Genomic DNA, 13,160 nt, shown 5'->3' on the forward strand with positions numbered 1-13,160 from the left:
AATCTATTAAAAAGGACTTTTTATTTAATCACGAATTTCTTGGTAATCCTCGAAATATTATTTGCGCTCTAATAAAATAAGAAATTCGTAATAATGGACTTAAGAATGAATAGGATATTAATAATTTGTCCACTCGCACTGCACTGGAAAAATTTCTTTAAATTAGTGATATAATTAACATTGTAATCAATTATAAATCTTTACCTTTTTTTAAAAAAAGGTAATTTTGTACGAATATCATCGCCTTTTTGTAGTATTACGCATTTTATAAACAGTATGTACAGGGTAAAGCTATTTGGAGGTATAATACTACCACTTTGTTTTTTTCGAGGTAACAACATAATACATAATACACTACTATGCGTGTACTTGGCGCCTTTTTTTACCTTTTTTTTAAATGTTTATTAACCGCGTATGACATTTCTTCTCGCAGAGGCGGTCGCGCTGTGACAGTATAGCCTAAGCATGTAGGCGATTATAAGGTGGCGGTGCCGACGATGTTATGTCATCGCTGTAGCCACGTTTAGCCTCTCATTTCATACAAGTTACGTTACGTTTCCTCGGCACAGAGCTAATCTGTGTGTTACTCGCCCGTCTGTTGTGTTATACACCGCTTTTTGTTTTCTTCCTTACTGGCGAGGTCTATCTTTCTACGCGGCGTTATTCTCGCGTGCCAATTCACGGTGAAGAAGTGACTACAATTTCCAGACGCCTGCTCGTAAATGTAGAAAACACGCTGAACAAAGTAATAAAATTTCAAGAATTTTTCGAGAAACTGACGGCAGTTTGAAAGTAGAGAGAAAAAAAGATCAACTAGCTAACTCCCAGATATCTTTTATTTCTCTTTAACAAAAATGTTTCCAAGAAAGTGACTTTTGCGTTATTATTGAGAAGCTATTAATGCTACAATTACAATATTTTTTTATTGCAAGAAGATCAATTCCAGAATAGCAAATAAAATTAATAACTACAAGGGCAATTAATTTGTTCTATTAGGATCTGTATAATAACTATAATATAACGGCATGTACGAAATTCTTTCTGTCAGAAAATATTGGTATATGCAGACATGCAGGGAGCTCGTTATCAGTTACCACCCACTGCTCTCATGCCCGTTTCCTCCGCTCTCGCGGTGACAAGTGCGACGCGCAAACAAATTAACCGTCGGAACCGGCGCGGCGGCGCGTCCGGCCGGCAACAAATTGGCGGTACAAAGCGGCCACAAAATGCGAGGATGCCGCTAAATGGATGTAATTCCGAGTTAACCACACGTTGGCTCGCATCTGCTTGCCGCCGCTGCCGCAGTTGTGATCGGCTGCTCGCGTCGCAGCTGGCTAGAAAAAGAGAATTAAGGCGAGGGTTGCACGCGGCCGGCAAAGGGGGGCAAATTAATTTCGACGGCGCTGGCATCACGAGGTCGTTCACACCGAGAAAAAGCGACAACGATATCTGGAATATCCCGCGCACGAGAAGTTAGCAAAGGAGGATCGGCATGCGAGTTCTACGAACTGCCGTCAGTTTCGCGAATCTATTTAGTGTAGACTAGTAAAGTATATAAAGATTGTTCGCGCGCGCGCGCAGCAAAGAATACCAACAGAACTTTAAAAACTCGGGATTCGAATTTAGATAGCTTTCATATGTACCCATTATACATGTTAATAATTTTATTTTTAAAGACTCTACTGCCATGCGCATCATTTTGAATCTAATCTATTCATCCATATAATTTTGTCTAAATATGTTGTAATCGATTAGAGGGGGCATCCTTTCAAAAGTGGAAGGGGCGAAATAGATACCAGCTGCAATAGTCTCGATTGTCGTCTCGAAAATTATTTCCCGAAGCAGAATTAGACCCCCAAAAGGAAACAGCTGTCATACACATGGTTCTTCCTCAAGCAACAGTCATTGTCTACATTCTACAACTTGCAATACTTTTGCTTCGTTTCACATATGTTCATTGATAATTTCTCATTCTTATTTACTTATTGCTATATTATATCTATAGTTTCGTATCATCTATTTGAATCAAGAGACACGGTAGTGTCTCGCGCCAAGTACACGTACACTGTTAAAATTCATAGGGTTAAATTCAACTCAATTTTGTTAATTTAACTAAAACAATGTTAATTTGACTAAACCAATGGAGTTAAAATAATCCTATTTTGTTTCAAACTAATAAATTTTGACGCACATGGTAGTTAAAAATAACAAATCAAATCTAACTCATGGTATTGGTTTAAATTTTCTCCTCTAACCTTTAACAGTGTAAAGTAACAGGATAGATTAATAAGAATTGTTTTTGTTATCTTAACCTACATGTAGGGGCAAAATCATCTCACGGAATGTTATTTGTGCAGAAAGTGCTACAATAACGATCATGAAACGTTTGCAATCGGTCGGTCATTCGTCAGTGATGGAGACCGAATCGCTTTCATCGTTCGCGGCGGCGAAGCTGATTACGCCGCGACTCGACTTACAAATCCGCTCGGGCATTTCCGTCTTATCAGCATTGCAAATTGATAATGCGCGAGGAGTGATGCGGGACCGGCCGGCGGAAGAAAAAAACATTTATGCGACCCGCTGACCCCGCTTGGTTATTAACCCTTTCAGCGTTGACTCTTTCGCAACAAACGAAGTCGTCGCTGAATCACTAAATGGAACAGAAGTAAAGTTTCTTGTAGAAGAAATCTTGTGTAAAATGTATAAATATTTATTAAAAGAATTGATTATAAAACGTTTTACATCTAATGCAATATTTATATTTGTGACGCTTTGCAAAAACGTTAATAAATTCGAGCAGTTTTTAAAATGTTTAAGAGCATCCTTATATTTTTCGATATTCAAATCGAGGAGATGTTGGACACTTTCAATGAATCACCTAACGAACTACATTCAGCGCTAGCGGAAGGTAGCTGTATTCTGTAGTCCTGCGGCAGGAACTGCATCCGATTCGCGTTAACGAGGTACGAATGCGATCGTTTTCGAGCACCCATCCGACACGCCCAACCGGATGTACGGCAGTCCTACACTTCCACCCACACACGCGCATAATATCTTGTCCCCCACGTGCGTGCAACGTGCGAGCGAGCGAACGAGCGAGCGAAAGAGCGCGTAGTGTGCATTTTGCGGAGAATGACAGTACCTGGTCACATGGCCGAGAGATGAAAAGTGAAAGTATCCAAGGCTGGCACAAAGAAGTCATTGAGGAATTCGAGGGAACGATCGCCACGCGTGCATGATCGACGTACACGCGAGAATTCCATATTTTTAACAAAATTGAGGTACAAAGTTTGGATGAACAAACGATGGTTACAATTTCGAAACAACGATACACGCACGCAATGATACCGCGAACTTTCCTTTCAAACATTTTATAAAATTACCGCTTCAAATACATATTTTTAATTAACTATATATATTTCGTTTACTTATTGACATATTTAATACAATTTTTGAAATGCTTTTATTGTTATGCTCATATAAATAATTCGTTATTAATTTTTTTAAATCTAAAACTATTACGACATATAAGAAAGAATCATTCAGTAATTCATTGGCTACTAGTAATAACAAGAAAGTTTAATTTTTTCATTTTTATCTTTCTCTCTCCCTCTATCTATCCATCTTCTTTTGTGCTATAAAAGATATCAATTGCTTACATTGAAATAAATATATCAATGAGTCAAACCGCGTGCATTAAAACGAATTAATCATACATGCAGTTGGGTCAACATTTATAAAAAGCATTATTGATAAAGCTATCTTTAACCTCCTTAATTCCCATTATATTGTACCTAACAAAAATTAGTATAGTGTTTGAGGGTAATCGCGTGTGACCAACGCATTATACATACGAATTTGTTCACGATGTTCCCACGGAGTTATAGAGCGACCACTTTTCTTAGCACGCACGCGAGAGCGCGCAAGGCCGCGTTTACTTTCGAGCAATGAAATCTGATTTGGCCGCGTGAGCTACGCCGAACCGTTTTAACGGTGATATGCTAATTAGTAATCACGCACCAGGACCGGGCGTCTACTAAAGAGCTAATTCTTGGTCACGGATCCGGTACCGATACTCGCCGGTTCGTTATCCTAATTGGAAGATTCTTTTCGGATAAAGGCCATTATTTTTAATCCCGAATGATTTTACTGCGCTGTTGCTGCAGGCGTCTTGCCGTGTATTAATGTGTATTATCCGCTTGGTCCGGACCGATCTCTCCTATACGGAACGATGACCATGATCAAATTAAAAATGCCACTAAGAATGACAACATCTAAAGTTTCTTCAATATTTGAATTACGTTTCGAGTATTTCGCTCATAAATACTTACCAATTTCACAAGCAAATTAATAGTCATAAAATTCACGATCAACTTAGCATAAAAAGCACTTATAAAAAAAATAAATATTTGGATAAATTCATATAAATCGATTCCTCATGTAATAAATGTTTATTCTTCAATTGTGATTAAATAATTTAATTTGTACTAAAAAGACTCGTACTTTTTATAAGTGATCTAAATTATTAGATGCTGTTCCGCAGTTTTTCTTTGTTGATATCTTCGTATTAAATTTCGTCATTGAGCTCTCTTCCTTGATTCGTAGCACGTGACATCACCCACGTCGCAGGTAATGCGTGCATCATTCTTGCAACGCGGACAATTAATCAAATACACATCGACAATTCAAGTTCATCGAATGAGTCAGCTAGATTTTATTCCTAAGGGAAAAATATCTTGTGTGCTCATGATTCGACCCGCCGAGCCGAGTCATTCGCGAGCCGAGAGCTTTTCACGTGTTCACGATCGACGCAGCGCGTGCACGGAGATTGCAATCTTCAAGGGAAAGGATGGGCAGCCTTGAGATTCCAACATAACATACAAGTTCGTGTGCAAATAATGTCAAACTATCAAGACTCTGTCGGACACGAGTGCAGTCAACTTTAATTTATTATTAATTTATCAAAGGTCCTTTTAACAAAAGTCAAGATAGTTTTACGACTTTATTTAGAATATTTTTTATTTATGAGCCTCTCTTAATGCAATAAAATATAAATATAAAGTTAAGAATCTTCGTTATACGTTGATAATAGATTACGATCTCTGGACAATAAATAAAATATCAAGTGTGCTATTATATAAAGAGGAAGTGGTAAGAAAGAACGTGGAAAGACCACCTTCAAGACGAAGGCTCCGAGCTACCAGAAAAAATTTCAGGTCCTGACGGTATCGGGAAGCCCCGAGATATACTCCAGCCGGATGCTATTCCGTATTCCAGCGTTCCGTATTCCCTGCCCACTTCGTTTCCCTGTCGTCGCGGACAGACGCGGCATTTCTGAGTTTACCCATTTTGCATCCGGAGATTTTATCGTGATTCACTCCGGCGCACGATTTATGTGGCGATGCGTCGATACGCAGCGCATCAAGTGCAGGAGATTCGCGCGATTGGCTGTGGGAAGCATCGTCTTTTATCCGCGACTCCACCAGAGCTTCCTCGAAAATTTATACGGATCTACCATCGATCTCTCGTAAACGCGCGAAGGTGAGAACAGTCTTCGCCGAAGTGCCCGTCGGGGTGAAATAAACCAGCTTCGTATGCCGTTTACGTAAAATATTTTTCCAAGAAATCTGTCGTTACTACACGCAGATTACTTCTAACTCTAACACATTCCGGGAACGATTTATTGCTTATTTATTTCTATAGATTTGCCATGACTAAAATTCACGGAGCCGCCTTTAATCTATCGATCAACTTATTAGACGAGTACAAAGTAGGAAATAATCGTAAAGTTGCGTGAATACGTTTACCAACTAAGATTACGTCATATCAAGAAAAATGTCAATTAAAATTGCAATTTAAGAAAGAACGATTAACTAATTATTTATATTAAGGCACGAGATACAGAGAGGCATCATAGGTTATTGGCGAAAATATGCAAAAGAAAAAAAAATCATGGTGTGTGGCCGCACAAGTTTATCACAGCGTTAACGTTATTGTCTGTTATGAGAAATTTTGTGACTGCCTCGAATATCGGCACAACGCTGATTTCAGCATATGTTCCTCGCGCGCGTGAGTTGCCACGGACACTGGTACACGCGCGTGTCCGCCAGTAATTTAATACGAATAAACTTCTCGCGCTCGCGACGCAACAGTTTGTCATCGTGAATACGCAATTTCATATGCAAAGCACAACCTATTTGTGAATTTATTGCCGCATCTCCCCAACACCATCAGGACATTCAAGAAGATTTCTTTTTTAAACGATCGCGGTGTAAAAAGATTAATCCACACATATACACGATGGATTTCGGAGTTCATTGAAGAAATTTTTATTACACTTCGCATAAAATTAATCTTCACACACGTTTTACTAATATTAGGCAGCATTTTTTATTACGTGTTTTCGAAACAATTACAAATTCCATCATTTTTACGCGCGTTAATTTATAGATGTTGATTTATAGAAGTTCAATATGAGTATATTAATAACAGTATTGTGCACAGAATATTTTTAATACCTTAAATTGATGAATACACATTAAAATAATTATCGTTAAAAAAAAAGATTAATATCTGAAATATCCATTTTAATCCTAAATTATGTTTCGGGTGCCTATAATAGATAATTTTTACATGAATACCAAAAATATAATGTATTATTCTCAGGAAGATAAATCTGGCCTGTGCGTGTGTATTTTGAAACTTCAATCAGTCTCGCAAACGTCCGTCGCAGCCACGAATTTATTCCGCATTCGGGCGCATCGTCTCACGAGCTCGTACGTGTTACGTTTGAGATCAGGAGATAGTTATGCAGATAGAAACGCGCTGCCGCATGCGCCTGGTCGAGACGCTTGCATTTACGCTTGAGGTCGCTACATTCCGTTCTGATTATTATCCGCAACCTCAGGCAAGTCCGTGGCATCGGTGCACCAAACGCGCTCCCTCGCACATGTGCGAAACGTGTTTGCATTAAACTGCCGTTTTAAACGCGTTATGATCACCGCCCCGCGAACGTACACCGGACTTGACCGCGAATTGATACTTCTTAAGAGTTGCCATACGGACGCGAACGATGTTTGACGACAGTTCCAAAGTGGATTTTGTTGTACCTGTTGAGTATTTTCTCTGTGATGAAATATAGGTGTCTAATAGCGTTTTTCACTGGCAGAGCCGGTGCGCACTCAATGCACATTAAAGCTGTCGTACACAAACCAACGTAAAGTGTATGTTTAATATATAATCGGGTTAAATCATGAAATCCTCAATATTCTTTATTGCACTATTTGGTAAAATATCTACTGAGTATTTTATCAGTCGAAATATTTGCAATTTACTTTAAATATTAGAGACTAAATCAGTGTACAACGGCTTTAATGTGCACTGAGTGCGCACCAGTTCTGCCAGTGAAAAACGCTATAATATTACAACTGAATAAAGTTTTACAAAAGTCGCTTCAGCTCAGAAAATTGCTTTGTTTTTTACGACTTCTTTAAAATAGTTTCAATCAAATTAATAATATAACAGTGAACTAAACTGAACGCGCTGTAAGAAGATATTCTCATTAAAGACACGGTTCGCGAGAACAGTGGCTTTTATCATGTCTATGGGAAATTTGCGCGCCAATGATTACTTAGACCTCGAGGTCTATAGACTCGTGCGTGTTATTATTTAATGATTGCATGAACGTGAGGAAATGTTGACGCTTGGCGGTAAGATGGTCTTACAAATATCCTCCGCTGTCAGTAGGTTGTAGAAAGTGATAGCACGATCTACCGGTCCTCTCGATCGAGATACCATTTCGTGCTCTGGAAATATACGTGTGGGCGTCGATACACGAAATCTACATTTGATTTCTATACCGATCAACTCAAATACCAAGTATGACTAGTGTCTATTTTAGGCGTCATCGCAATGATATCATCGAAAGAATGCGTCTGTTCACTTCGGTGATCTAGATAAATGACCGAGGACAGGGGAAAAATAAGTTCATATCTTGCTCGCTTTGTTAGACCTGAGGTCCTGCGTGATTTTATGACACTCATATCTCACGTCACAATGGTAAAAATGAAGATCTACGGGCTAACATAAATATGTATATATGCAATCAAGGCCTAAGAAGTTAATAGGGTATGAATAAAAATGACTGCGATAAATATAAAACTTAAAATATTCAACTTCGACCTTATAATTTTTTGTGCAGATAAAAAATAATTTTAATTTGTAACTTGATAGCAATAGCATAAAAAAAAACATCTGTTTTATTATTGATATAACGAAACGATGGCCAAACGATTATTTGTATTGGAGTGCATATTTTGTAATACCTACACTGTTGTTCCAGTAATTACTAATAAACATGTGTTTCACGATTCTGGAGATTTCACCTCGCGTGCAGAGAAACCGGATGTATTATACGAAAGATCACACGCTCATTCAAGAATTCGCGCTCGTATTGCTATATAATCACGGTGACGGTTCGGCCGAACCGCCGCTAAATTTGGCGCACACTTACGGACTTGAGACGCAAAACAAGTTTCCTCGATCGGTTTCGTCGCCGCCGGTATACCTACTCCGATTGAATCAATCGTTTCTTTCATGAACATGCGAAAGAGCAAGGAAGAGGAAGTTAGGTCCTGTTTAACCTAAATCTTGAAAAGTTTCAAGCTTGACCCACTATATTGTATAAGTAATAAACTAACAATGGCTAAGGATAATTTGCACCCGTTCAATTCACCTACCTCTTTTATTTTTTATACTTCTATCTTCAACCTAAATCACAACATAAATAAAGTAATTAGGTAAATTTAATGATTTTAAGGTAAATTAATTTTTATGCCAACTACTAATGTATAATTGATAATCCTAAAAAACCGATAATTCAAAGTCAAAAATATTATCTACAGCTGAATAACAAATACTGTTTATTACTGTATTGCATATAAAAACCACTGTCTCTTGTCTATTATTTATTACTATATTACATTATATCGATGATTGTAACTATTTGCAAAGAATTTGTTATTTGTTACAACAATATTTGCTAATATTAATTCGACCGTTCGAAATAGTTGCTATATGATCACGCGCGACCCAGTTATTATTACTCAAGAGTTTCTTCCAAATTTAACTTTCAATAGGATCACGGTCTACATTCTTTCGTTAATGTCCGAGCGCGCATTAAGGCGATTCAGACTACTCCAAAAAGCAGACACGCATCCATCGCGGAGGTCAAGGATCGCAGACGCAATCGGATGGAGTGTGACGCGCGGCTTCTTCTCTATCCGTTTAGTTAATAAACGCCCGCCAGTTCACACGGTCGGAGAAAACAGCAAAAAAGTATGCGCACGGAAGGAGAGTGCAAAAAACTGATGGGTGGAGAAGAATCCGTTTGTGTCATCTGCTTTTCGGCTTGGGAGAATATCGAGCATCGTGCTCCCTCGCTCGACGCCGCGAGAAAAACGCGAAACGGTACACCCAACGTGCATTATAAAATATGAATATTAATTGCGTCATTAAAAAATGTGTAACTATACTACGTCTGCAGAACGGTTAGTTATGCGAGATATGAGAAATATTTAGACAAATGTACATAATCAATAGTAGGTATAGTATACGTTTGCGCGCGACTTGGTTAAAGTAACACAATAGAAATTAATCAAAATTAGAAGAAACTACATTGCAATACATATAAGTTACTATCATTTATTATCAACGAGTATGAATTTATCAGTGACACATTTTAAACGTCGCTACTATCAGTCATTTGTATATAGGGGAACGATACGCAAATGGATCTATGGGATCTTTGAAGCTCAGATCACTCGTTAGCCGATAAGTGGTCAATCATTCATCTGGAAACGATATTGAGTCCCGATTACATCGCGGCTATAAGTTTCTCGTAAAGACCACGTTAAGGTATACTGTGCCGACCAGTAGCAGCACTCGCAGGCACTATCTGAGAAATAGTAGGAGACTAAGAAGCGACTTCCGCACCAACTAGTTTTAACGATGAGCCATCGGCCGCCACCTTCCTTACCCCTCTTGTGGTACGACGGAACTCTTCTTGTTTGTTGGCGCTGCATCGACATGCACCGATGCACTCGCGATGCACCGGTACGCGCCAAAGGACGACGCGGAACCGATGCACGCACGCACGCACGGCGCTCGCATGCTCGCATGCTCGCAGGCCCGATCAAAATCAGCGAACGCGTCCCAAGCGAATGACGAAAACATAATCTGTGGTAGCAGCTGATAATCGAATACAAACGGAAATACAAAACGCGCGAAATGTCTAACGCATTTCAGATTGAATTTTTTAGATCATAACATCAAGACTAGATCGCTAAGATTTACTCGACCTATTAAGTTAATCATATGCATCAATTTAATCTATAAATGATCAGAATTATTTTTAGACCGGCAACACATTGAGAAAATTATGCTGACAGAGAAAACCCACTAATGGTCAATGATTTTATAATTAATATTGTTTACATATTTTTAATGCCTAATATGTGTGTTGTCACATAATAAAAATGTTATTATGTATTATATAGAGTTAATATATATCATTAAAATACTGACGACATGAATCCCATCCGAAGTTCTAAGTACATTTTCCAAGTGTATCCACTACAGCTAATGAATATTTAAGCAAGTCACATAGGAATGTAATGGTGACACCTGTAACCAAACGTGCCTTACGCGAATTCGCAAACAAGAACCGGTTCGTACTCTCGGGTGCCATTGGAGTCGTTTAGTTAGGTAAAGTCTCTAAAACAGATGTATAAACATCGGACCAGGAAGGGAATACGGAAAAACAAGCAACGCGGAGAGCAAAAGAACGACTCCGGGACTTGTTTCGGGATTTCGCGATCGTCGACATGGTGGCTAATTTGTCGCGACATGCCTGATGCCTCGCCGTTGGCGATTAACGAAACGATCGATAAAGCCGATGATCGATTTTATTGTGCAGCTAAATGAGCAGTGTTATGGCATGCTAAATGATACATCGAGAAGGATGTACCGAGTTGCGAGACTGCAAAACGACTTTCCGCGTTGTGTGTACATTAAACAAGGCACGCGTGATTTAGATCGCATCAAACAAACTTTAATTAAGAAAGACGAGATATTTATCCGGACGGAATCATCCGCCCGTCGCGCTCGGTCCATCGTGCGAGAGAAATCATTTGCTCTTACGGTGATCTGTTCGATAATGAAAAATATGGGCAAAGCCCTCACGGCACGATTCCTTTCACCGCTCGAATCTTCCGTTTCAGGCCTATAAGAAGTCGGGGAATCGAGTCACTTCCAGGGAATCAGAATCGATTATCGTAAAGAGAAAGTGGGCGTCGATTCGCTCGACCTTTTTAAATTATCGCCGATCTTCGTCTTCTTCATTCAAAGATCCGGTCGTATAAACGCGATTACGTGAAACGTTGGAACCTTTCACGATTCGTATATAAACATGATTTTAATAGCAAAATTGTAAAACAGCGCGTCTAATCCTGTAGGGATAAAGATAGAACGAGTGGAACTTTTGAATGCGGGTGATATGTATACGATGATTAATCACACTCGCAGGCAACGCGAGATTTCAAATACGGTTATCTTCTTAACGTTTACATCACATTTTATACGATGTGATATATCAGAAGATTTAATTACAGAACAAAGGTATCGAAGTAAAAGATCTCATAACGGAACGCCGAAAAAATACTGGAAAATCCTTATACCATATCTATTATAATTATCTAATTGAAGTAAAATGTAGATATTCACTCTAATAGAATTTCCGACTAATATCTCTATTAATGATAGATAATTCAACATAATCATATTTTAACATCAATTTAATTTACTAATTAAAGAATCTGATTATAAAAATATCAGATTTTATATTTCTTTTTATATGTAGATTCTTTTATAATAGCTCAATAATTGTAAAATAAAATTATTGGATTTCTTAGGATGGTCTTATAATTTCTCGCAACTAAATGCTATAGAAATACAAAAGTATATACGAATTCAAAATTGACTTACGTTAACCTTGGCGAGATAGAGCTCCAATTCTCTATACGGGTCCATCTCCGCTGTCTTTTCACTCGTCACCTTGTCATTTTCGTCACTTTGCACGAGCTTCAACCGATTTGGCATCTTCGCGACGGTCGAACCATTTTGCAGACGACTACCACCTTCCTGCGTAGTCTCCATGCTCTCACAGTCACCTCGACGATCTTACACGCATTTTCTCGTGCATCTGTAACATCCCACAAACAATATAAATTAATAACAATAAAAAATAGAATATAAGACAAATCTATTCGTCGCATAAATAACAACATATAAAGTGCAACATATAAATTGCAATAAAAATGCAAATATAAACCTAAAAATTCGACTATACAAAACTAATGAACAATTTAGACAATTTATCAGGGATCGGTTGATTCGAGAGACTTCGGATTTCACTTGACAAAAAAAATAAAAAAAATAAACATATATTATCTACTGTAAAAACGTTAATTACGCTTTAATAACGAACGAATAAATCGATAGAGAAATTATAACGCTTATAGTGCTCCAATGAGAACGAGAAAAAAGGAAGGAAGGCCAAAGAGAACCTAGGTCTGTATTCTGGCAAAGACATTATACATATACATATATATGTATAATTAGCCTCGCCATGACTCACTGTGGCCGCTGCGACGCGCGGTCTATAATCTGGACTTGTCAAATACTTGAAAAGGGTAAAATGACCACCTGCGCTGTTATGACCAAATGCGCTTGCATTTGGCTAAATTTAACGACCGCGCTAGCGGTTAGTCACTGGAGCTAATTATATTCCGCGCAGATTAGCCGTACCGTCCGCACGTGTGGCTAATCTGAAATCACTTTGTATCCAATTCTCTACTACTCGAAATTGTGTCGTGTTGCCATCGTTCGCAGCAGTCTCTGCACGCGGTCGTTCTCTACACAGACGAAAAACATTTTCTTCCAGATAGAAGATATTGAAAAGTTTAATGGATAATTTTATTCTATAGTGATTTTTATGCCTCGTATGTTTTTTCTTTTGTACGCATTACAATTTTTAGTATCGGTCGTTAATAAGTGCTGAAAAAGTTTTTGATAAGTCGCGATAAAAGCAATCTGCGTAACCC

At 38.4% G+C, this 13,160-nt stretch overlaps 1 protein-coding gene across 2 annotated transcripts in view; it reads right to left on the bottom strand.

Moving 5' to 3' along the window:
* The window catches only part of Cv-c (RhoGTPase activating protein), a 218,550-nt gene that overhangs the window by 179,535 nt on the left and 25,855 nt on the right, over positions 1 to 13,160 (bottom strand). For both annotated transcript variants that reach the window (XM_077405574.1, XM_077405575.1), the window contains exon 2: positions 12,043 to 12,259. In XM_077405574.1, the coding sequence (XP_077261700.1) occupies positions 12,043 to 12,213 (171 nt within the window). In that variant the 5' untranslated portion in view covers positions 12,214 to 12,259. The remainder of the gene's footprint in view (positions 1 to 12,042; positions 12,260 to 13,160) is intronic.

The sequence above is a fragment of the Temnothorax americanus genome, unplaced genomic scaffold (assembly GCF_048541705.1).
Source record: "Temnothorax americanus isolate GAGA-0224 unplaced genomic scaffold, ASM4854170v1 Scaffold2, whole genome shotgun sequence".
Classification (NCBI taxonomy): Eukaryota; Metazoa; Arthropoda; class Insecta; order Hymenoptera; family Formicidae; genus Temnothorax; species Temnothorax americanus.